Source organism: Mastigoproctus giganteus, chromosome 8, assembly GCF_048544385.1.
Source record: "Mastigoproctus giganteus isolate SK-2022 chromosome 8, ASM4854438v1, whole genome shotgun sequence".
NCBI lineage: Eukaryota > Metazoa > Arthropoda > Arachnida > Uropygi > Thelyphonidae > Mastigoproctus > Mastigoproctus giganteus.
Genome location: NC_143582.1, coordinates 39171918 through 39198569, shown reverse-complemented (window position 1 = coordinate 39198569; position 26652 = coordinate 39171918). Strand labels below are relative to the sequence as shown.

At 37.8% G+C, this 26652-nt stretch overlaps 1 protein-coding gene across 3 annotated transcripts in view; it reads right to left on the bottom strand.

Moving 5' to 3' along the window:
- Window positions 1-26652, bottom strand: part of Lerp (lysosomal enzyme receptor protein) — a 441548-nt gene that overhangs the window by 208805 nt on the left and 206091 nt on the right. For all 3 annotated transcript variants that reach the window (XM_090379899.1, XM_090379900.1, XM_090379901.1), the window contains exon 23: window positions 17000-17066. In XM_090379899.1, the coding sequence (XP_090236025.1) occupies window positions 17000-17066 (67 nt within the window). The remainder of the gene's footprint in view (window positions 1-16999; window positions 17067-26652) is intronic.

Genomic DNA, 26652 nt, shown 5'->3' with positions numbered 1-26652 from the left:
CCTGGCGTTGCGGAGGCGGGTAGTTTTTGCAAATTATCGGAAACAATGGGCAAATAAACTCCCCTCCTTTTTTTTTTGAATGGTGCTATATAAGCCTTGCATCATATTACCAATACTAATACAGGTAGAAAATCTGAAACCAGGCAACCTCCGGATCTAGAATTGCTGGTTCAAACTTAACATCAACATCCACAGATGTGGATGTTGATGTTTTATCTAGCTTGCTCAGTCAATTAATTTATTACTTATGTTATTAATATTTACTTTACAAATAATTTTTATTTGCAAATAGATCATTTTATTCCTATCTCTATTCCTTTATCTCCTTTGGCTATTGTTTAAAATGTATAAATGAAAAGTTTGTAATCAAAAAACTCACAAAGAAACTGCTAAGTGATGCTGACAAAAACCACTTTGGTGATGTTCAAGTTAAACTGTTGATTATAACTTATTGCACAACTGAATACTGTCCACATTTCTCATTCCCATAATTTTTCCAATGTATCACCACATATAGGAATAAGAAAATTAGTGACACAGAGAAACTGGCAAAAAGCAAGTTACTAGTGAAAAAGACTACTGAAGCATTCTGTATTTAACTCTACTCAGATCTTACCAGTTAAGTTCATAAAGATTAGATAATTATGAATGAGCAGAGTAATTAAACTTTATTTAGTCAATTTTTTTTTAGTGCTGATACAATGACAAAAATTCCCACATTATAGGTTTTTAGAAGTTGAAGGCTTCTTCAGACTGTTGTGTTAAAACAGAGCAGTGTTTATTTATTGAAAAATAAAAACTTGCATATTTTGTTTAATACAATGCTGGATTTAGAAATAACTTTTGCAATAATCACTTTCTCCTCTACTAGGGTAACCAAATATCCTGATTTTTGGTTACCCTAGTAGAGTAACCAAAAATCAGGTTTGGCCATCTATAAATTATTATAGATGGCCAAATTGTCACAATGTTCTCAAAAATTTTGGGAATACTGTTTTGTTCCAATTTTAATGTAAATCTTTTCTTTTTTCTGAGCTAAATACATGATACCAAAATTAATTATATTATTATTTTATTAATTTAGCATGGCAATTAATATCATCGTAACAAATAGCATCAGCACACATTTTACATCTAACATTGTTGGAATGCAAGGATATTGTAATAAAACATCAGTGTAAGCTGTGTGTTTCCCTTATTCATGCAATTTACTGGTATTGTGTTGTACCATTTTCCTTAAATAAATGCCTTAAATAAACAAGCAAACAGAAGAAGCATTTTATAATTACTGATAACAATAGAACATCTAATATTTTATTTTCTCTCCATTCAGTAATATGCCAGGCATATATACATTTACAAGGAATCTATTTGAAGAAGTGGACATTTGACCCCAAAAAAGAGATTGCTTTTATCGTCAAGATAGATTAATACTAGAGATGTCCTAATATTTCTTCTTCAGAGAACATTTTGTCCCAATTTTTTCACCTCCGGAATTCCTTTTTTTGCAATTTTCATCCCAGGAAATTGATCACTTCATTCTCCACTACACATTTAATATATTATTATAGCTTTTTTCTTTCTTCTGTTCTAGGTCTATGCAGGAGGCACGGCCATTATGGTTAACTTTGCTACCACAAAAGCATCCGAACATCTTGGATGCCTTCTGGTCATTGGGAGGGGGTGTATTGCCCTCCTTCACTTGTCCAGTGTTCCTGTAGAAGGCTCGCTGGTTTTCATCGAATATCCAGTGGGTGGTTGATTGTTGGAACAAACTTCCATCTGTTGTTGTAGAAGTTGATAGCTTAAATAGATTCAATGCAGAACTAGACAAACACTTGGAACAAGTATATGGGTGAAATGAGAAGGGTGTTTCTTTTTTCTTTTTTGGGCTGATGCTATATAAGTTTGCTTTCTTGCATCATGTGCCTTTGCTAATGCTATCCAGTTGTCTGTTTTCCTCTGAGCACTTTCTCCGTATCAGAAAAGCAGTCTCTCACTAAATGTAAGGAGATTCTGCTTGAGGGCATCCAAGTATTCTTCAATCCTCTTGATTATAGGTTATTGTTATTTGGTTTTTTTTAGGAGCATTAACAACTAAGGCTATATTGCTCTGAGGATATGCAGTGATCATTCCCTGACCTTTCCGCATCCTCTGTATTTGGTGGTCATGGGCTGGAACCCTGGTCTAATCGAGAAGCATGTGCTACGTACTGCTGCTCCTTCCCACCTAGCTACGGAGGCGCCCTGATTATAGGTAACATATTTGCTATGGATGTTGTCTTTATTGAGGATGGTCTTCCCTCTTCTGATCAGCTCCTTACTTCTGTTATTCCATTGGTAGTACTGGATCAGTTGGCCTATCTTCACTCTTAGCTCTTCTATCTTCTGCTATAGTCTTCTATCCCACCAAGGCTGGCGGTTTCTTAAATTTTCATTTTGTTTTCTGTTGTTGTTTCCATTCATCCCATCCTGGTGACTGCTACAGTGGCACAGTAAATGTATATGCAGAGAGCATCTAGTGTTATTTCATTGTACTTGATGTAATTTGGTATTATTCACCAATTGAGATGGTCTGTGACTTGCCACAGGATTCTGTCAGGGTCTCTGCTTCAGTATGGTGTGGATCTTTATGGGGTGCATCCCCTCAAAATCTGCTAGGGTCTTCTTCCACTTTTATTCTGTTCTGGATATTGCAACCTTGTCTGTTTCCACTTCAGCTGCTCCGGGTTGTACTTCTTGTACTTACTATTCCTTCTCTAATTCTAGTTCAGTTGTGTCTGTATTCTTTGTAAATGGTTGCTCACATCCTGGTTGATTTCTTCCAAGATTGCAGAAGCTATCAGGTTCTTCATGATGATAGTCTATCTCTGATCTGCTATTCACTGTTCGGTAGACTGAACAGTCAGGAACCATTCCGACCATTTGGTGAATAGTTTCATCCTGTACATTGTCATATCAGTCTCCAGCCTGATGGTGTGCTCACACAATGAATATGGTCATTTCAGTGCTCCACTTCATGTGATGGCTTTTTCTTCCTTTCTGAGTGGTCAGTTGCACAGCAGGAAGCACTCACAGTTGGTTGGGCTGGATGGTTTTGCCTTTCCCTTGTGTTAGCCATACAGGGGACAGCACTGCTTGCTCTACTGTCTTCCTCAAGAGACAGTCTCTGACTTTTCAAAATGGCCCCTCTGCCTAAGGCCTGAACACAAGTGACCTGCACCACACTTGATACAGCACATTCAGTATTTCTACTTGTCATCTTCATCTAGGTATGGAAGTGGACCCATTTAGCTTAGGCCTTTTCATCCAGTAGTAGCTATTGAGAGCAACACCAGATGGCACCACACTAGCTGAGCCATCATTTCAACCTTGGGGGAAGTAGGTCTGGTAAAGCAATTTTAACAATTTTTCCCTTGCAATCCCCCGCCAACAGAATTTAAACTTGGGGAAATCACATTGGTGGTCCAGCATCATAACTGACCACAGGGCTAATCACACTCTGTATAAGCTGACATATTATGCAAACTTATACATCATCAGCCATCAAACTTATACATCATCATCAGCCATCAAACTTATACATCATCATTAAGGTGGTAGATGACTTTCATCAACCGGTGAAATACCACCACTTTGCTTATTGGAGGCTTGAAGTGGTTAAACCCATGTTTAGTCTTTAGAGCAAAGTTTCCGGCATCCCCCTCCCTCAATACTTCTCCTTCAACCCATGCACGGTACTAAGTACTATAGGTTTTGATACCTTTCATGTTTGGGGTTTTCATAAAAAAAAAAAAAAAAAACCATACATCATCAACCAAAAAAAAAAAAAGTCTCACCTAATATGTCCATCCCATTTAATATGTCTAATTCTTCCTTAAATTTATTCAAGCTACCCACTTTCATAACACCAAATGGTAGTCTGTACCAAAAATCAATTACTCTCTGGCTGAAAACAAATTTCCCACATCTACCCTGAGGCCATACTTTTCCATTTAAGTTTATTCTCTTGTATGTGCTATCTGAGAGAAAATTAGATCATCGTTAAGTTTATATAATCCATATAAAGCCTCAAACACTTCAATCAAGTCTCCTAGAAAGTGCCTAGTTTAAAAGGACAGCAATTTGCAGAACTGATGTCATTTGCTGTAAGAGTACTCTTTTCCATTCTTGATCAACCTAGTTGCTATTCTCTGCACCCATTCCAAGAGATCCACATCTTTTTTAAAATGATGCTTACAGACCTGTATATAATACTTCAAGATATGGCCTAACCATTAATTACATATAATGGAATAATCACCTCCTTGTCTCTGCTCAAAAAGTTCCTATATATATATATATCTCTGACAGAACCCCATGAGTTGTTCTAGCAACCTGTCTGCACTGTTCAAAGAAAAAAGTACTTCAAAGAAGCTTTTCAGAAATTATATAACTGCTGAAAAAGTGCGTAAATAATGAAGGTCATTATTCCGAAAAAAATCAATGTGCAATTATCTCTAAATATTATTTTTGTTTACATAAAAATTCTCTTTTGGAGTTTTTTTTAACACTACATTCTATACCATTTTGTAACATGAAAAGCATGTTTAATCTTAATCCATGTAGCTTTAACAATGGGAATGGCAACGTGGCAGTCAAAGTTAACTTGTTTAAAGAAAAAAAAAAAATAGTAATTACCAAGGAACAGAATAACAAGAGATAAAGATATGTATAGAAGGGAATCTTAATGCAGCAACTGATCATGGTTCAGGAATGCTCAATAAATAATGAATGTAGTCCTAAAATTTTATTAATCTACAATGTACACCTTCTCTCATATTATGTAAATAAATAAAAAGTGGGTCGTCAGCTCTTATAAATCTATGTACCTACCCACCCATTGATGAGAGGCCAAATAGCTTCGAAACAGTGCCATCTTAACTCAAGTGACAATAAGTAACAGCAGACTTCTCTAATGGAGAAGTATTAGTTATTCAAAATATAAGAGGAAGGCAACTCGTAAAGGATTTCACAATACAAGATGTTATAATACTGATGCCAACGTACAAACTTTGGTTTACCTTAAAATTTACTGTATAGCACTGATGCAAGTGCACTTAACAATGTCATAGTTTGAATTTCACAGAGTATGAGGTTTTCTGCCCTGAAATTTTATTAGTCTATGAATGTAGTGAATTTATTAGTTATTAAAACTTGAATTGCTTGACTGAATGGAGATAGTAAATATAATGATCAAATTATAATTTCTTTATTGCTACAGACAGCCAAGAAGTAAATATCCATAGTAAATAAGCAATTACTGTCCCAGTGCACTTACCTCTACTCTTTCCAGAGTAATAAAGAAACCCGGCAACTGTCAACTCTTACACCATCACAATTCCTTTCATATGATTAAAAATCGCAAACAGGGATTTCATCATTGTCAATATCTTGGCTTAAATTCAATGAAAAAGTTTGGGGAATCTTAATTTTTTTTCGGCATTAAGCCCATCACAAATATTGCATCCTCTGCAACAAAAAATAGTTGTTCTTTTTTGCTGTGTCAATTTCTTCTAAACTGTTATTGACTCTGTACAAATCTGAAATCCAATCTATAATGGAATACTGTTTCTACATCTGTGATGATGCCCCAAAACCTCACAATCTCCTGGGTATTTTAGACTCTATCTAAAGGGTAGCTAGGTGGTTGATTAATGATCAATTTCTTAAAAATGCTCTATCACATACACGTTCAGTTTCTGCTACGTCTTTTTTATACATATTTCCATGGACATACTTCTCCAATAACCGAGCAGATATCTCCAATTTTACCTCTCTTCCAAAATGGTCCGAAAACGTGCCTCAACTAGCCAACAACATCCATACATTGTCCAGGTCCATACTCACAGAATTTGTTTTTCCTCTTTCTTCCTTATGTATCCTTTCTACTACTTCTGTTCTTTGGAAAACCAAGTGCAAACAAACTTATAGGTATAAGGAATTTGTTTTGTAGATATGGGATATACTTAAAGATGGTGCAAAAGTTTTTGCCAGTATTATTGAGGATACCTTCAAGGTTCAGGGAAACTGCTAGTTGGGGGGGGGGGGATGTGGGTAATACTGACACGTGTTTATCTGATAATATTGGTCAAAAGTAACTCTTGCACATATCTCAAGAGTTTTTATCTGTTTCCCCAACTGGACATATTATCTAGATGTTCTGGGGACAGAAACGTTTCAAGTGAGCGGGTAGCTAATGCATTAGCATTAGTAGAGGCATTTGATGCAAGAAAGCAAGCTTATGCAGCATCAGCCAAAAAAAAAAAAAAAAAAAAAACCACTTCCACTTCACCCCTCCGTTCGTTCAAAATACCTGTCCAGCTGAGCCTTAAACTTATTTAGGCTATCAACCTCCACCACAAGGGATGGAAGTCTGTTCCACCAACCAACCACCCGCTGGCTAAAGGCAAATTTCCGCACGTCAATCCTACATCTGTCTTTCCTCAATTTGAATTTATGCCCTCTCAGGTGATTATTCTGAGCTAGAGGAAGAATCCCATCAGCATTGAGCATGCTTAAACCATTCAAGGCTTTATACACCTCTATCAGATCACCTCGCTGGTGCCTAGTCTCCAGACACTGTAATTTGCAAAACTTAAGCCGTTCTTCGTAAGAGCACCCCTTTGTTCCATTCACTAATCTTGTTGCCCTTCTCTGTACTCGTTCCAGCAGCTCTACATCCTTCTTGAAATGAGGCCTCCAGACCTGTATACAGTACTCTAGGTGTGGCCTGACCATCGCCTTATACAATGGAATAATCACCTCCTTATCCATGCTGGAAAAATTCCTGTATATCATTGACAATACTCCATGAGCTACTCTTGCAGCCCGTCTGCACTGCTCAGAGAACTTCATATCTGCCTGCACAACCACCCCCAAGTCCCTTTCATTCTCTACCACTGTCAGTGTTGTACCACAGAGTTGATACGTTGCTCTGGGGTTGCTGTTTCCCATGTGTAGTACTTTACATTTGTCAATGTTAAACTTCATTTGCCACCTCTCAGCCCATCTGCTCAACCTTTCCAGATCCTGTTGCAGCAGCATAGTGTCAGTAGTGTCCTTGACAACCCTGCCAACCTTTGTATCGTCTGCAAACTTGGACATTAATCCCGATATACCATCATCAATATCATTTATAAATACAGAAAACAACAATGGACCCAACACTGAGCCCTGAGGGACTCCACTAATAACATCAGTCCACGATGAGCAGTGTCCATTGATTACCACTCTCTGTCTTCTCCCCCTCAACCACCCCTTTATCCATAGCAGTAATTTGCCTCCAATGTCACACTGCTCCAATTTGTGTAGCAGTCTTCCATGTGCAACAGTATCAAAAGCCTTTCTAAGATCCAAGTATATAATATCAAAGTTATTCCCTGCATCCAGTTCTTTTGTGACTGCATCATAGTATCCAATCAAGTTGGTCAGGCAAGACTTCCCCTTAACAAAACCATGCTGTGTCTGAGCTATAACTGAAGTCTTGTCTAAATGATCCTGCCAGAGAAGAGAGCCTAAAAAACTTCAAGGGTTGTGTTAGGGTTGTTAAATATACAAGAACAGCAAGTCTTAAAAGATTGTTTATATAGAAATGTTAGAAGTGTCGTCAATAAAATGAGTGACTTCGAACTGCTGGTTAAAACAAGTAACGCGGACATAATAGGGCTTACGGAGACATGGTGCCACCCGGAAATTGGGGATGATGAGTTTCAGTATGGCTTGTATAATGTATTTAGGAAGGATAGGGTAGATAGAAGAGGTGGTGGGGTAATGCTTCTTATCAGAAGCAGCCTGAGTGCAACAACAGCTTTCCCGGATTCAGACGTTTCACATGCTAGTATAGAATCTGTATGGTGTGAGATAGTTGGAAACAAAGGTATAATGCGAGTAGGAGTAATCTACAGACCAGGTGATTGTGAAGATTATTACGAAAGCTTCTACATGCAAATGGATGGGCAAGTAAGCGTCAATGTCTTATTATGGGTGATTTCAATTTGCCTCTAGTTGATTGCAGTAAATGGGAAAGAAACTCGACATAGGGAACATTTTTTAAATCAACTAGATGACTGTTATTTGTATCATATCAGGGAAAGTACTAGAGAAAAAGAATATCCTAGACCTCATCATCACCCACGAATCAGATGACATAACAGGGCTGACAGTAGAGGAACCAGTAGCAGGAAGTGATCACGGAGGTCTACGGTGGATGATGATGAGAGAGGTAGCAGCAGTAAAAGTCAAAGAAATGGGTTTTAATTTCAGAAAAGGAAATTATGATGCCTTAAGGTACTGCATGGCCTCTATTAACTGGGTAGATATCGTGCAGAGAATGAATATATTTGAACTGTGATATGCTTTTAAAACGTTAATCACAGATGCCTTGAATGCGTATTTACCATTAAAAAAAATACTCCGCGAGGAGGGTTCCAAGTTGGATGAATAGTGAAGTTGCCACATTACTTGAGCAGAAAAAGGTGGCATGGAAAGGTTACAGAGCAATAAAAAGTACTGAAGCCTATAACAGCTACAAGATGATCTGTAATAGAGCCACAGAAAAGGTTCGACAGGCAAAGGCAGTTTATGAGAAATCACTAGCAAACAGAGGTGAGGGGGGGGGATAAGGAATTCTTCACATATATAAATGCCAAGAAGAGCAGGACAAACCAGACTGGACCTTTACGTAAGGGAAAGGGGATAGTATTAAATACACCAGCTGCCGTTGCAGATGAACTCAACAGTTATTTTGCATCGATATTTACAAATGAAAAACCTTTTGTGGCAATGGGAAATTGTGGGAGTGAAGTTGAAAAATATGTAATTAATGATATTGAAATTTCGCAAGATTATTTAATGAAAAAAACTTGAGCCTACAGGCCAGTAAGGCTCCTGGAGTAGATGGAATATACCCTATGATCTTAAGGGAGGTGGCAAGAGAGTGCATTGAACCATTGAGGCTAATTATGCGAGCATCACTAGACTCTGAGGAGATTCACTTGGATTGGAAAAGTGCCAATGTATCTCCCATAAATAAGGGTGGCTCTAAGAGTGAAGTGGGAAATTATCGACCTGTCAGTCTGACTTCAGTGGTAGGGAAAATCATGGAGGCAATGATCTAGGGTGGAATTCAGGATCATTTGGATCGAATTGAAATTCTCAAGGATACTCAGCATGGTTTTATAAAGGGAAAATCATGTTTAACAAATCCGGTTCGCTATTTTGAAAGGGTCACTCACGGAGCTGGATTTAGAGAATAATTTTGACATAGTTTATTTAGATTTCAGCAAAACTTTTGACTCAGTCCCACATGAGGGGTTGCTTTATAAGCTGGAACAGGTTGGAATAACTAGGAAAATCCTTAGATGGATAGCAGGATGGTTTCAGGGCAGGAAGCAGAGGGTTGTGATAAATGGTTATTCCTCAGATTGGGTTGATGTAAGAAGCGGGGGTCCCCAAGGATCAGTATTAGGACCACTGTTGTTTTTAATTTTCATAAACGACATCGATGAAGGGATAGAGGGCATGATGTCTAAATTTGCAGATGATGTTAAAATTGGTAGAGTAGTTAATGATCACTGTCAAGCTGAGCTTCTTCAGAGAGACCTAGATAGACTTCAGGAATGGTCAGAAAAATGACAGCTATGCTTTAATCCAACAAAGTTTAAGGTATTACACCTGAGAAAGAGTAATCCTAAAACAACTTATTCACTTGGTGGAGTTCAACTAAACCCAGTACTGGAGGAAAGGGACTTGGGTGTTATGATATGGTCAGACATGAAATTCTCTGAGCATTGTAAACAGGTTGCAAGGAAGGCCCGTGGTGTCCTATCGATGATCTATCGAACTTTTGCAAGTAGAGATAGGGATGTGATAGTCCCATTATATAAGGCTTTTGTTAGACCACACTTGGAATACTGTGTTCAAGTATGGAGACCACACCTAAGGAGAGACATCGAGCTTCTTGAAAGGGTGCAAAGACGAGTAAGTTGCCTGGTGAGATGGGCAAAAGGGCGTCCTTATGAAGAAAGCTTCGAATATGTGGGTTGCAGAGTTTGGAAACTAGACACCTTAGAGGAGATTTGATTGAGGTGTTTAAGGCTCTGAGAGGCATCAGTAAAATGAATGAGGAAGAAATTTTCAAGATTATAAATGATGCTAGAACTACGGGACATAAATTCAAGTAACGGGGGGAAATGTTTAGATTGGACTGCAGGAAGTTTTATTTTAGCCAGCGAGTTATAAATTACTGGAATAAGTTGCCTACATGGGTAGTAGAGGCTGACAGTTTGGGGAAATTCAAAGGTCATCCAGATATAACCTTTGGGTTAGGGAAGCACATAGGATGATAGGTTTAATTTCCTTTTCTTTTATTAATTATTATTATTTATTATTATTTTTTTTTATCATTGTTTTATTCAGGGTTTTTTTTTTTTTTATCATTGTTTTATTCAGGGTTTTTTTTTTTTTTTATCATTGTTTTATTCAGGGTTTTTTTTTTATCATTGTTTTATTCAGGGTTTTTTTTTTTTTTTTTTTGGATTGTGCAGCATAAGCCATAGGCTTTCTTGCACCATGCGGCCGTTACTAATACTAATATTCTTTCACATGTATTTTCTAAAAATTGCAATCTAAAGAAATTAAATTACAGTGTAAACAGTAGTATATTTCTCAACCTTCACCCATACATGATACTAAAGTATTATACCTTTCATCTTTGGGGGCTACAAAAAAAAAAAAAAAAAAAAAAAAATTTTGCTCTTGACAATTCTAAAGCCATTCATGTGTTTGGTGTTAAAAAACTTAACACTCCATCATTTTCACCCTTAAATGAAACTAATCCACTTATGCACCATCCATTAGACAATTTTTTAATTATAAAAAAAAATGAATTTTTAACTTTTTAGTTCAAATTAAAATGTTTATGATTTTCAGAATTTCAAATAAAAATAAATGAATAATAACTGTTTTCATGATATTTTAAAATTCCTCTAAATTCCAATAGAGATGTCCATATGGTTCATATGGAATCTACCTGTTTGCATTTCATTTAACAGAAGCCAGAGCTTCTGGTGCTTCATCTCTCAGATTCAAATGCTTTTATTTTTTGTCCAATTTTTTTATCCATTTTGTCTGCCCTTATTTTTTAAGCCCGCCGTGTTATTTTTTTTTATTTTATTTTTTTTTTATATTTTGTTTGAATATCATTTATTTAGGAGATTTATAAAATACAGAAAAAATTAAGCATATAATAAAAAAAAAGAATATTTTTTGTAGTTTTAGAATTTCAATGGGAGAAAAAATTCAAACAGATTATCAAATATGAATTACTAGCACTAGTTAGACTGCCAGGAAGACTGGCCCATTACCAATCAGTTCTAGATTCTGACACTATGCTGGATAATATGAATGAATAACATTATTATTTTTTTATTATTTTTTTTATTTTTATCTAGAAGTCCCTCCCCTTCTTTTTTAATGGATGATCACTTTTCTCTCTGACCATTCATAGTATATGATGGCAGATGAATAACTTCTCAAACAATGCTCAAGTTCCAAATTTTGTTCTTTTACCCAGTCTTTATCTCATAAATAATAATGATCTTCTTCCACTGAATGGACTTACTTTCCATAGGTTTGCTGATGACAGTACTAATTTGTGTACAGCAGTGAATAAACATGAAATCTAGATAAGCAGCCAAGGTGGGTGAAAGAGAAAACTTCAAAGTAAAAACTTAACTTCCATTAAATGTACAAAACCCTTTCACTGGGTTCCATTGGCCCACAGCAGCAATTTAGTAAAGAACTGGGATTCTCAAACTATTTCAATGTTGTGATGAAATAGTACCCCACTTCTTTACTATATCGAAGCTATGACTTTTTGAATATCCACTATCGACCACCACTTTTTTTTTAAAGTGATCTTGAACATGAAAGGTATAAGTGCTGTCAACTTTCTTCTGTCTTCCCATATCACAGTACTAATACCTTTAAAAAAAAGTGCACATCTCAAAAAGTTAACTTTCTTTTATTTTGGAAAGGCTATTTAAAATATGAGGGTTATCACTACTTTTGGGAATATATACTCAATTTTGTTATACTAACTGTTTTCAAGATGAATTTTAATTGGCCATGCTTGGTGCTTTACATAATAACTAAAAGGTCTCTTTTAGAAAAGAGACCTTGTAGTTATAATATAAACATTAAATTAGAAAAGTTAGGCAGATGGGCTGAGAAGCAGCAACTGAAGTTTAACGTTGACAAATGAAAAGTACTGCATATGGGTAGCAGTAACCTAAGAGAAACGTACCAACTGTGTGGTACTACACTCAGGGAAGTGGAGAATGAAAACGACCTGGAGGTAACTGTGCAGTCAGATATGAAGTTCTCTGAGCAGTGCAAATGGGCTGCCAGAGCAGGTCATGGAGTTTTGTCAATGATATATATATATATATATATATATATGAATTTTGCTAGCAGAGACAAGGAGGTGATTATTCCTTTGTATAAAGCAATGGCCAGGCCACACCTTCAGTACTGTGTACAGGTCTGGAGGTCTAATTTAAGAAGGATGTAGAGTTGCTAGAACAAGTACAGAGAAGGGCAACAAGATTGGTGAGAGGAATGAAGGGGTGCACTTACGAAGGAAGGCTTATGTTCTGAAAGCTGCAGCATCTGGAGACTAAGCACCTACAAAGTGATCTGATTGAGGTGTATAAGGCCTTGAATGGTTTGAGCAGGCTCAATGCTGATGAGATACTTCTGCTTGCTCAGACTAAGAACCTGAGGGAGCATAGATTCAAACTGAGGAAAGACAGTTGTAGAATAGATGTGCGGAAGTTTGCTTTTAGCCAGCAGATAGTTGATTGCTGGAACAGACTTCCATCTGTTGTTGTGGAAGTTGATAGATTAAATAAATTTAAGGCTGATATAGACAAACATTTGGAGTGACCGGATGGGAAAGGTTTTTTTTTGGCTGATGCTGTATAAGCTTGCTTTCTTGCATCATATGCCTCAACTAATGCTAATGCTAAACTATGAAGGTGATTCAAAAAGATTTGTATTCACCCAGAAGTATTTTTTTTTTTTTGGTAGTTGTTGGCACATAGGCTTCTGTGGCCATAATGCACCTCCCAAGGTTTTTGCAGTACTTTGATCCAAGCCCGAAGCGGGAATCGAACCCGCGACCTTTGGGTTGCCAGGCAGGCACTTTACCCACCCAGCTAGCCCGTTCGGCCAGCCAGAAGTAGTTTTGATATAAGATTGAAACAAACACCATGCATTACACTTTTTCAGCATAGTCACAAGACAAACACACATTTTTGCCACCTCTCAATACACTTCCACAGATTAGTTTTGTAGAAGGCCTCTGACTGTCCTTCAAACCACGATTCGGCTGCAGAAATCACCTTATCATCCAGCAAAAAGTTTTTTTACATGAAGAACTTCAGGGCAAGAAAGAGAAAGAAATCCAATGGTGCAAGGTCATAAGAATAAGGATGCAGCAATATTAAAAGCACAGATTCATGTACACACCTTACTGCAGCATGCGTGTAATGTGCAGGGGCATTATCATGGAGCAGGCACACCTTTTGACAACTTTCTCAGTCTTTTTTTTCTTTTACAGCAGCATGTACCTTTGAGGAGGTTGGAATAATACTTTGTTGTTACACAGTACAGACCTTTTAAAGGTAATCTATTAGTATTACACCATGCTGATCCCAAAAAAATGACAGCATTACCTTGCCATCATTGGTTGCACCTTTTCCTTGGGGGGGGGACCCAAGTTTAATCCTTGGTGACCAGCCATGAAAAAAAACTCCTCTTGCTTTTCCTGGCACATCGACAACATTTCATGTGCACATTGTGCCCATTCCCTCTTCTGGTAAGGGGGTCAGAATTCTCGGGACCCATCTAGCAGACACTTTAGCCATATGCAACTGTTTATGGATGACGTTCTGCACAGACTCTACACTAATTTATAGCTCTGCAGCTAGTTCATTGATGATAACATGGCAATCTTCCAGGATAAATAGATCAAGTTTTGGAACACTTCCTGTTACAGTAGTTGTTGGGTGTCCTGGGATTTCTTTATCATGCACTGAGGTTCTTCCAAATTTGAATTGTTTATACCAATGTACAAAAACACTGTAACCTGGGCAGTCTTCCCCATATACAGCAACCATTTCTTCATGGATTGTTTTGGGTGTTTACTTTTACAGAAAGAAGAACTGAATCACTGATCTGTATTCCACTTTATCCATTGTGACACTTCACTTCATTCAGCATTGCAAAGAATACAATGAACTGTCATATTAAAATCAAAATTTTTGTGATTGCTATGGAGATTTCAAGGTATCAAACAAAAAAAAAAAAAAAAAACATCTTCCTATCACAACTACTTCTGAGTGAATACAAATCATTTTTGAATCCCCACCCATATATATATATATATATATATATATATATAGAATAAAATTCTAAAAATTATATATGCTTGAATACTCAAGCATGGTTATTGTGAATTGTGTATTTAACAGGCAGATAATTTTTTTTATTTGTTAAACTGAATGATTTTTTTTTTTTTTTCTGTTACACAAAATTAACATTCAAGTAAAATTCAATAATTTAGGCAGTGGCAATCCTCTATATCTATGTAATCAAAAATTAAGACATCAGATTGTTATAATTATTAAAGAGAAAATGTTTTATAGCAAAGTAAGTTTCATAAATAGTTGTTCACTTTTTTTGCTGCACTCAAAATTTGCAACAATCTATATTAGTTGTTGTTATTTGGTTTTTAGGAGCATTAGCAACTAAGGCCATATTGCTCCGGGGATATGCGATGGTCATTTCCTGACCTTTCCGCATCCTCCATATTTGGTGGTCACGGGCTCGAACCCCAGTCTAATCAAGAAGCGTGTGCTACGCACTGCTGCTCCTTCCCACCTGGCTACGGAGGCGCCAATCTATATTAGTTTGCCTGATATTTAAACTGGCTATGTACATAAAACAAAGAAAAACCTAGAGGTGGTCCTTACTGCTAACAAGGGTCACAAACCAATACTGAAGAATCTCTCTCTCTCTCTCTCTCTCTCTCTCTCTCTCTCTCTCTCTCTCTCTCTCTCACAGTAAACACACACTGGATTCAATATTTTTAGTGATCCATTTAAGTTAAAATAATAAAGTTACATTAAATTGAAATGAATACCACAGTCTGACTGTGCTGTTCTCTTTAATGAATTAAATAAGTTGGAATTATTAATATACAATTTATTATGGGGAATGAAAAGGTGGTCATATTGTTTTAAATAAAATTTTAAGTATCCTATTACATTAAAAAAATTTTATGTGAGCGACAACAATGAATATGGACTAAAACTAGTAAGCGATTTAATTATCCTTAATGAAAATGAAAATTGCCCAAATGAAATGCTTTAAACAAAGCCATTTATATTTATTTTTACTAGAAGTTAATTATGTGCAACTAAATGTTGTCATTTATTAAAACTTAATTAACTGTAACATGTACATTTACAAGATAAAAAAAAAATTGAGTAAGCAACCAGTTCAGTGAATTTCATTTTTCCAAATTATTAAAACTAACTATACAGACCTCTGAAAAGCAGACATCACCCAATAGTGGACACTTTCTTCTGACCCAACAGTATCTACTTTAGAAAGATTTCACTAAACTTTTTTTTTTTTTTTTTTTTTTTTTTGTAGTTGTTGGTGCATCTGCTTCTGTGGCCATAGTGCACTTCTCAAGGTTTTTGCAGTACTTTTGATCCAAGCCTGAGGTGGGATTCGAAACCGCGACCTTTGGGTTGCCAGGCAGGCACTTTACCCACCCAGCTAGCCTGGTCGGCTCACTAAACATACAGTATATAAACTCTTACTGGGGTTGCCATATAACAGCAGGCTAGTCAGATTGTTGTTAATGACTGCCAGGTTGTTGGGGTTATGGGTGTCTGCTTGCATGTTGTTCAGAGATGCAGGGCTATGGTCACATGTAACCCCTTTCACCAAATGGACTGCCATACCGTGGACCAACAAATACATAAAAACAGACAAAATACACTGTCTTTAGAGCTATGAAATCACTTTGGTTTTGCACCATATGTAGGATGGTCAGATGTGTTTTGTTAGCCCGTTTCTAGGTAAGCCAAGTATATGTTTATATATACATTTAACTGCAAGGGCTCACTTATGTTGCTTTCCCTGAACATTAATTTACATATTTATAGATTTTTATATTTTTCTTTCTTTTTTTACTTTCTTCTGTACTTTCAGCCTAGAAGGCAAAATGGCCTTGGAAATGTCTGACTTTACTCCTTTAACTTTATTCTTTAATTTCAAATTTGTAAATACACAAAATAATCATTCTGACATTCTCATGTGGTGGTGTGGGTACGAGCATCCACTTATTTTCTGAATACCTGTGCAATTATGCCTTAAATGATTTTTTATGTAAAACATATATTACTTAATATCTTCACTGATGGCTTGATATATGAACTTTATGAACCAAATTCAAAAATTATGGTACCAAGTCAATTTGAATTAGAAAGGTTAGAGACATTTTTGGACTTTGTTCTCACTATAGCCGAAATAGTTAGCACTGGCAAACATTACATGACAAAAAATCTGATTTTGATTCCATCCAATAGAAGAAAATGACTCTAAGGCAGGTGGTTTTCTCTTGTACATGTGCATCAAAACACAGTTAACATGTTAGCGCACTACTAATTTATCTGAAAAGAGAGCTGCTCTGAAGCTTAGAGCAGTTGTCCTTATTTCTAAGACAACCTATATTTAATTACTCCAAATATAAATAAATAAAATACAAATAAATAATATGAAACAGGTAAAAAAAAAAAAAAAAAAACACACCTCAAAATGAGTTCATTTCATTTTAGAAATAACCAGAAGCAATTTTTTATATATACATAAATTTGCATACTTTTTTCTTGGATCTTTATCCTGAGGCCCCAGCTTGCAGACTGAAGATTCTGATGAACAATTTAAATCTATTGAGAAAGAAGAGGCAGGTAAAAAAAAAAAAAAAAAAAAAAAAAAAAAAATATATATATATATATATATATATACATACACACATATATTTTTTGCATTTATATATATATACAGGGTGTCTCAAAAATATTGGTACAAACGTTTAGGGGAGGTAGGTAACGTCTAAAGGAATGTGAATCGCATAAGAACTCATAACCGGAAACTTCAAGGGAAAGTAGTAGCAGAGGCACAAGAAGCAGAAATGACACAAGACAGTAATTAGTGGCAAACATTTATTTGACATAATATTAACAATGGAGTACGAGATGGATGCATTTCATGATGTTACAACAGATGCTCGAAGGTTCCACCATGAGACGTGATGCATGCATGACACCGACACAACATCGATTGGTGGACACGGTCAAACACATCTGGAGTTTCTTTGACAGTAGCAGCAGCGCAGATGAGTCTCGCCACGAGATCCATTTCCATCTCCACAGGTGATTCATACACGATAGATTTGAGCCCCCCCCCAGTGATTTTCAAAGTTAACTTCACTTTGAAAATCATCTTCCTTTTTTCCACTATCATGTTTGATGATGTGATCAAAGCCTCAATAATCAGTTTTCAGCTACCTGGAATGAAAGTGAACAAGCTCACATAGTGCACTTCCAGTCCCATGATGGCAATTTCCCTGGCAACTGCCTCTTTGGGGTTTCAGTCAGAGATTTCATTGAAGTCCAGCTGGATTCCTGGCCACAGAATTCCCCACTGAGTTCAAATAATATGCACGGAAACTACCTGCCAAGCCAAGACTGCTTTTAACGGCTTACAGAATGTTTAGTTTTGTTTTACACAAGTCTCTCAATGTCGTGCTATCATCAGCTGTAGTTGCTTCGTGGTACTTCTTGAACACCTCTGTGTAGGCATTTTAATTTGCAATGATTGGTTTGGTGTGGTTTAGAGTTTTATTGGCAGCACATCAGCAGCATAGGCTATAATGCACCAACAATGGTAAATGAATAAAAAAGTTATAAATATGGCAAAAGATAAAAATGCAATCAAATATTAGAGTGACCTATGAAATTTGGTCATTATGTCAAAAAGGATTATTAATTATATAAAATGAAAAATTGTCGATAAAGGTATAAAGGGTATATAAGCATTAAAAATATATGCAATAAAAGAGTATATTTTAAATAGAATTAAACAAGTTAATTAATTTTAAATAGTTAAAAGCGACCAACATGTGGTTATTGTCAGGAGTACCTGACTAAATGTATATAGCTTAGTCAGATGGCTAAAAGTGGTAAAAGATAAGTCATTCGTGTTTAAAACATGGACATTCAGTTAAAATATGTCTAATGGTTAAAATGGTGTTGTAGTCCTCACACATAGAAGGGCAATCTGTCCTCAGCAGAAAAGAATGTGTACGATGACTACGTCTATATGGAGGTGAGCAAGAACATCTTCCACTCGCTGGTTCCTGTGCAAACTAGACAACCATGCTTAGATTACAGGATTAATCTGATACAACTTGTTTGGGGCATGTCTTTTTTTTTTTTTTTTTATGAAAATCCCAAACACGAAAGGTATCAAATCCTATAGTACTTAGTACCGTGCATGGGTTGAAGGAGAAGTATGGAGGGAGGGGGATGCCGGGAACTTTTCTCTAGAGACTAAACATGGGTTTCACCACTTCAAGCCTCCAATAAGCAAAGTGGTGGTATTTCACCGGTTGATGAAAGTCATCTACCAGTCTCTGCCATGATTGTTGTCATTGTGAGTGTAATCTATTTCTTTCTAATTAATTTAACCCCAGAGGCTCGCATCTGGTAAGTATGGGCTTGGCACACCCAGGGTCCTGAGCTGGATATCATCATTCTTCTCTTCTTGGTGATTCCCTTTCTCTCTCTCTCTCTCTCTCTCTCTCTCTCTCTCTCTCTCTCTCTCTCTCTCTCTCTCTGGGTAACTTGGAAATTTTTTTTTTTAGCTGGTGCAGCATAAGCCTCAGGCTTCCTTGCACTATATGGCTAGTAATAAGTCTGTATCAGAGACTGGCAGGCTGTGATTGCACTGACCTGGCTGCTGTTGTTATTTGGTTTTTAGGAGCATTAGCAAACTAAGGCCATATTGCTCCGGGATATGCGGTGGTCATTCCCTGACCTTTCCGCATCCTCCGTATTTGGTGGTGATGGGCTCGAACCCCGGTCCAATCAAGAAGCGTGTGCTACGCACTGCTGCTCCTTCCCACCTGGCTACGGAGGCGCCTTGACCTGGCTGTAGCATTTGCCAGATCATTACCCCTGATCTTAATGTGGCTTGGGATCCAGAAAAGGCAGGTGTCAAATGTTGATTCATAAAGAGAATATAAGTTCTGCTGAACCCTGAAAAGGACAGGATGAGGATTGTGTCTCATCATTGATAAAACCTGTAATGCATTCAAAGAGTCTGTGTAAACCATAGACCTTTGAAAATTATATTTTTTAATATAGTCCAAGGCTAGCACTATAGCATACAATTCTGTGGTGTATATATGCACTCCTGGGGCATTTGCTCAGATACCATGTTATCTGGGAAGACTACAGCAAATTCCACAGAAGACTCATTTCAAGCCATTAGTGAAGACAGACAGGGAATCAGAGTAAGAAGACTGATGAGCAACATAGAATTGTAGGTAAACAGATGGAGTAGTGGCCTTTTTCCCCATTATTAATGGAGAAGTTTCATGGTAGAAAGTGGGCATGCCAGGGTGGAAGGCTGCCTTAGTGACTCGTCAATGTTGTCTACCATAATGTGCTCTCTGACAAGCTTAGACATGAATACCAAAGGGACCGTTAGGTAGTCTAATGGGTCTTACAGAGATTTTCCCATTGTGGCTCAAAAACAGATGTTCACATAGAATTGTGTGGCAGAGATTTCAGTTTAAAGGTATGTTTTAGTGACAATTGCTTTGGTCAAAGCAACAGAGGTGGTTCAAAGTGCAAAGTGTGTTAGCTGTCTAACAGCACCAAGGGTTTCCCCACATTTCCCATCTCCACACTGTGTACTCTGTTTGTGTAGCACAGAACTTTGTGTAGGCCAGAGATTTAAAAAGTGTGGAGAGCAAAAGGATGTGTAGTGTTGTGTACCGTTGTTCTTCTGACCATTTAGCCATTGGCCCATGTTGAGACCCACCATTACTGCACTTGACCCCAGGGAGGCAGTAGATTTTATTTTGTACTCTGGCAGGCCTTGCCACCTAGTTTCCGAAGATTTCAGTGGCAAGGGCCTATGTGAGAGGGGACAAAAGGAAGGTAAACGCTAGAATATAAAAGGCCGAGAGAGGTTTTATGTAAGCACAGTTTAAATTTGGATGTTATTAATTTAAAAATTGTGTGGGACATACACTGGCGAATTAGACAGAGTAGAGGGAAGACTGAAGGCTGTCGTGGGGGGGAGGGGGGAAGACAGAGGTACAGGAACAATAGAGAAGGTTGTTGTTGTTGTTTTGATTTTTAGGAGCATTAGCAACTAAGGCCATATTGCTCCGTGGATATGCGGTGGTCATTCCCTGACCTTTCCGCATCCTCCGTATTTGGTGGTCACGGGCTCGAACCCCGGTCTAATCAAGAAGCGTGTGCTACACACTGCTGCTCCTGCCCACCTGGCTACAAAGGCGCCTACAAAGTTGGAATGAGCTCAGTAAAAAAAAAATTAATAAAAATGGCTAGGTGATTCCTAACTCATTCCAACCTCTTCCACTAATATCAGCACTAGATAATAGATGTCTTTTAAATTTCCAAATCTCTAAGCCATGCCATACACTTTTTCCACATCAAAGAAAATCAACACCAGGTGCTTTCATTTGAAGAAATATCTTGAATAGATGTTTCCAGTTTTATTAAATGATAGAGGGTTAACCTGTTCCTTCAGAGGCCACACTGTACTTTGAAAATACCTCATTTGCTCCTAAATATCACATGAGGCAGGTACTGATCATCCTTTCCAGGATCTTGTAAAAGAAGATTGTCAGAGCAATTGGGCAGTAATTATTTGCGAATTTTGGATCCTTTCCTGGCTTTGGGAAGGCAAGCAGAATTGCCTTATGCAAGCACTCCAGAAACTGGTTTTCAAGATAAATTCTGTTGTATAGACAGAGCAGCTGATCCAGATATTCAGACGAAAGATGTTTAATCATCTCATCGCCAGGATATAGTGGCATTTTCATTTCCTGTTCTGTGAAAGGCTGCCTTACAGTTATTTGAAGAATGAAGATAACTTCAAATGCTGCCTGTAAGTTTTTTGTCAGAGGACCAGAAACTTGGTGGGGGGGGGGCACTTTAGTAAATGCCTCCCCTAGATCATTTGCTATTGCAGTTGTCTCTGCAAATGCACATACATTATGTTTTAGGATCAACGTAGCGTAAAATGTGTATCTACCCTTTATTTTTCATACTTTACCCCAATGAGGTTAGGTGATGGAAAATATGAAGTGGATTCAAGATTCCTTCCAACTCGGGCATCTACCATAACATGCTTTGGCAAATGCACATTTGAAGGCTATTAGATTATCTGTGATGGGATAATGACGAAATATCTCTCATGCCTTTTTTTTTTTTTTTTTTTTTTTTTGAGCCTTTCTTGCTGCTGTGCATTCTGCATTCCACCATGGTTTTGGAAATTTGGAAATGGGGAAACCGGGTTGATGTTTTCGGAATTGCAATTGCTGCTGCCCGGACAACACATTCTGTGATGTACTTTATACTGCATCATTAATTGGTTCCTGGCTGACTGTGGTGGTATTAAATGATGCCAGATGTTTAATGGCATTCCAGTCAACATGATCAATCTTTCAACATGGTATCCTACACAGGTGACATGGTCTCCCTTAACAAAGGTTGGATATCATGGGGAAGTGATCAGTACCAAAAAGGTTGTCTTGAACCTCCTATGTACACAGGAGGAGAGAAGGGGAACTTATAGAGAGGTCGATTGCAGTAAATGTACAGGTAGATATGTGGAAGGTGTTGAAACCCATATTTAGCATTAGCATTAGCAGAGGCATATGATGCAAGAAAGCAAGCTTATTCAGCATCAGCCAAAAAAAAAAAAAAAACACCCTCTCCCAATTCACCCCTCCATTCGTTCGAAATACCTGTCCAGTTGAGCTTTAAATTTGTTTAGGCTATCAACTTCAACAACAAGTGATGGAAGTCGGTTCCACCAACCAACCACCCGCTGGCCAAAGGCAAATTTCCGCACATCTATCCGACATCCGTCCTTCCTCAATTTGAATTTATGCCCTCTGAGGTGATTATTCTGAGAAAGATGAAGAATCCCATTGGCATTGAGCATGCTCAAACCATTCAAAGCCTTATACACCTCTATCAGATCACCTCGCCGGTGCCTAGTCTCCAGACTCTGTAATTTGCAAAACTTAAGCCTTTCTTCGTAAGAGCAACCCTTTGTTCCATTTACTAATCTTGTTGCCCTTCTCTGTACCCGTTCCAGCAGCTCTACATCCTTCTTGAAATGAGGCCTCCAGACCTGTATACAGTACTCAAGATGTGGCCTAACCATTGCCTTATACAAGGGAATAATCACCTCCTTATCCCTGCTAGAAAAATTCCTGTATATCATTGACAAGACACCATGAGCTACTCTTGCAGCTCGTCTGCACTACTCAGAGAACTTCATATCTGCCTGCACAATTACCCCCAGGTCCTTTTCATTCTCCACTACTGTCAGTGTAGTACCGCAGAGTTGATACATTGCTCTGGGGTTACTGTTACCCATACGTAGTACTTTACATTTGTCAATGTTAAACTTCATTTGCCACCTCTCAGCCCATCTGTTCAACCTTTCCAGATCCTGTTGCAGCAGCATAGCGTCAGTAGTGTCCTTAACGACCCTGCCAACCTTTGTATCATCTGCAAACTTAGACATTAAACTTGATATCCCATCATCAATATCATTCATCAACTCCACGTTGAGCAGTGTCCATTGATTACCACTCTCTGTCTTCTGCCACTCAACCATCCCCTTATCCATAGCAGCAATTTGCCTCCAATGCCACAGTGCTCCAATTTGTGCAGCAGTCTTCCATGTGCAACAGTATCAAAAGCCTTTCTAAGATCCAAATATATAATATCAAAGTTATTCCCTGCATCCAGTTCTTTTGTGACTACATCATAGTATCCAATCAAATTGGTCAGGCAAGACCTGCCCTTAACAAAACCATGCTGCGTCTGAGCTATAACGGAATTCTTGTCTAGATGATCCTGCAGTGCTTCTTTAACCAGTGCCTCCATTAATTTACCTGGAACAGAAGTTAAACTAACAGGTCTATAATTACTTGTGTCAGCCTTTGATCCTCCTTTGTGAATTGGGGTTACATTTGCACATCTCCAGTCTATGGGTACCTCCCCTGAGTCCAAAGAAGCTCTCATAATTATGGCTAGGGGTTTGCATACTTCCTTTGCTGCCTCCTTTAATATAACTGGATAGATCCCATCCACCCCAGGTGCCTTTTTTATGTTTATCCTCAACAATCTCTCCTCCACTTTCCTCTCAGTTATTACAAAATCATCCAGCTCACTGCCAATGTTTACTTTACCTACATCATTCTCCTTCCTGAATAACTCCTCATGCGTGAATGTAGATGCAAAATACTCGTTTAGATTGTTAGCCACCTGAGCAGGATCCTCAACTGTTGAACCATCAATATCCAGTGGACCAATCTGATTCATCCCTTTCCTTCTCGAGTTCAAGTATGTAAAGAACTCTTTTCTGTTTTTCTTTGCATCCTTTGCCAAGGATTTTTCGTAGTCTGCCTTTGCCTGCCTAATCTCCTTTGTGACTTGGTTACAGACCAACTTATATCTATCATAGGCTTCCATGTCACCCATTAATTTGTATGTATCCCATGCATTTTTCTTCTCTGCCACATGTCTCATTAGTCCATCTGACAACCATTTAGGCCTAAACCTTGAACAATATTTCTTAGTTGGTATGTAAAGCCTGGTAGCCACCAAGATTAGTTCCTTGAATGCTTCCCATTTTGAGTTTGCTGTTGGTAACATCATCAGTTGGTCCCACTGTATAGAATTTAAATACTGTCTCAGACCATCATAGTCGCCTTTACGAAAACAAAAACCCTTCCCTTTACCTCTGATGGTAGTTACCTCCTTGAGTAAATCCCACTTCAATACACTGTGATCACTGCCACCTAGTGGTTCATTTATCTGCAGGTTCTTAATGCATGAAGAATCACTACTGATAATCAGATCAAGAGTATTGCTCCCTCTTGTTGCCTCACGAACATGCTGATGTAGAAAACAATCATCCAATAAATCCACAAAAGCCTTGCTAGTGTGCGAGTGACCAACCCACAAATTCCAGTCAATATCTGGGAAATTAAAATCCCCCATTATAAGACTCTCTGATTTACTGGCCCACTCTATTTCCCTGTACAGTTCCTTATTATACTCATCAGAGTCATTAGGCCTATAGCACACTCCTACTCTCAATTTTGATTTCCCTATGCTTATGTCACACCAAACTGACTCGACACTGCCCTGTCCAGCGATGTCAACTGGCTTCACTTCCTTTGACTTTATGTGTTTCTTAATTAATAGCATAACCCCTCCTCCCCTCCTGTCCTGTCTATCCTTTCTATATACATTGTATTCCCCAAATTCCAGTTCCGCATTACTTATATCTGTGTGACACCACGTCTCTGATATCCCAACAATATCTGCCTTTGATGTTTTGAGCAATACCTCAAATTCATCAATTTTATTTACCAAACTCCTAGCATTGGTGTACACGCAGGTATACATGCACCTGTTTCTATTCTTAGCTACCCTAACACAACCCATGTGTTTACTTGTAACGCAATGACTACCAGCAGTCTCTGGTTTCGAGCATGTGCTCAATAGTCCAACCTCTTCCACTAATATTAGCACCACCCCAGAGCGTTTTATGCCCATTGATACCCCTTGTAATAGAAAATGGGATAGCAAATGCTGAATGAGATCACCAAGGTCTGCCTGGGGCATGTCATTCCCAGGTGGCAAATAGATGGAGCAAGCAGTTAAGAGGAACCCTATTGTACAACAAACTGCTATTGCCTCTAAGCTGGTGATAAGTGGATTTAGTTACCTGCAATAATGGAAGTTCATCCTCAGCTTTGTCTTTGTGAATAACTGAACAGCAAACAAGAATCCTCATTTGCCTTTAAATACATCTGTAAGCAAAAGCAAGTTGGCTAGTGCTTATATAAAAGGGCCTTGATGTCATAACTATTCCAATGGAATCCATGACAATTCCATTGTAAGAATTTAAAAGTGGCCATTACTTTGATTTTTTGGGTCCGTCTGATGGCTTCCGAAGAGCTGAGGGCTTTGTTTTCTCAGTCCTGGATTTTTCCCTTTTTTGAAAAGAAAGGATGCTATCCTATGTCCATTTCTTCTTCACCTGTGAATATTTCAAGGACTGAGTCATCTTCTACCTCCTTCACTTCGACACATTTTTTTCTTGATTGCTGGTGGCTCTTCCATGTGGGTTGTGTTTTTTTTTTTTTTTTTTTTTTTTGCTTTTGGTAGTGGTGGAGCACTGGGAAGCACTGATATTGGAGTGGCAGCTGATTGTATTTTTTGGGTGGGTTTTTGTGGGCTCAATAAATATGCAGTGGGAGGGAATGACTTTCTTGGTGAAATAGTCATATCAGTTTGTGTCTCGATGGAATACTTCCCTGCAACTTTCTTAATCATAAGTAAGCTTATTACTCTATTTATTGGCTTCACTGCTTTCCTTGCTTCCTGATAGGATATGTTCAGCTTTGACTTGAGCCACTATATCTCCTCCTACTGCTGGCATGCTCTTGAGTATGCAGTGTGTTCTCCTTGGTAGTTGATGAATATGGGTATTGTAGGTGAACATCCCATAATTTCATCGTCTTTTGCATTACATTTGGTACATGCAGGAGCAATGACAGGCCATTACTGCATAAAAAAAAAAGGTGATATCTTTGCTACAGACTTTTCACCATTTGAATGAATTATCAGGAAGTGTGGTCTAGGTCCTGATAACTCATCTATTCTGAGTCTTTTTGCTGCTGTGGTAGCAGTATCATGCACATCATCATTTTCTGGTAGGGATTGTGTTGGGTTCCTGGAAGAAAAATTTACATTACCAGGATTCATGAGCATTTTATGGTACACCTATGGTATTCTATGGTACACCACCATACCAAATTTTGTCCCGCTTCATCACAAGCTGCACGAGTTAGACCACATTTTCTATGTGTTCTGTATTGTTGAGCAGTGTATATTGAGAACTTTTTTTCCTTTCTTTTTTCTTCTTTTTTTTTTTTTTAAATATCAGATGCAAACCCCAAAAATTTTTAAATCAAATACTGGAATAGAATTCTGTAAAATTCTCAAATACAGATTCAGAATGAAGATTCTAACTTGTGACAAATATGTACAAAAATGGTATTCTGCCATGAGAATCTGAAGCATTAACCACTGTCCGTGAGTACTGAGTTGGTTAATAGCTTTTTGCTATTGCCAATCGATGACCCTCATATTGTATGACGAAAAAAGCTTACTGGTC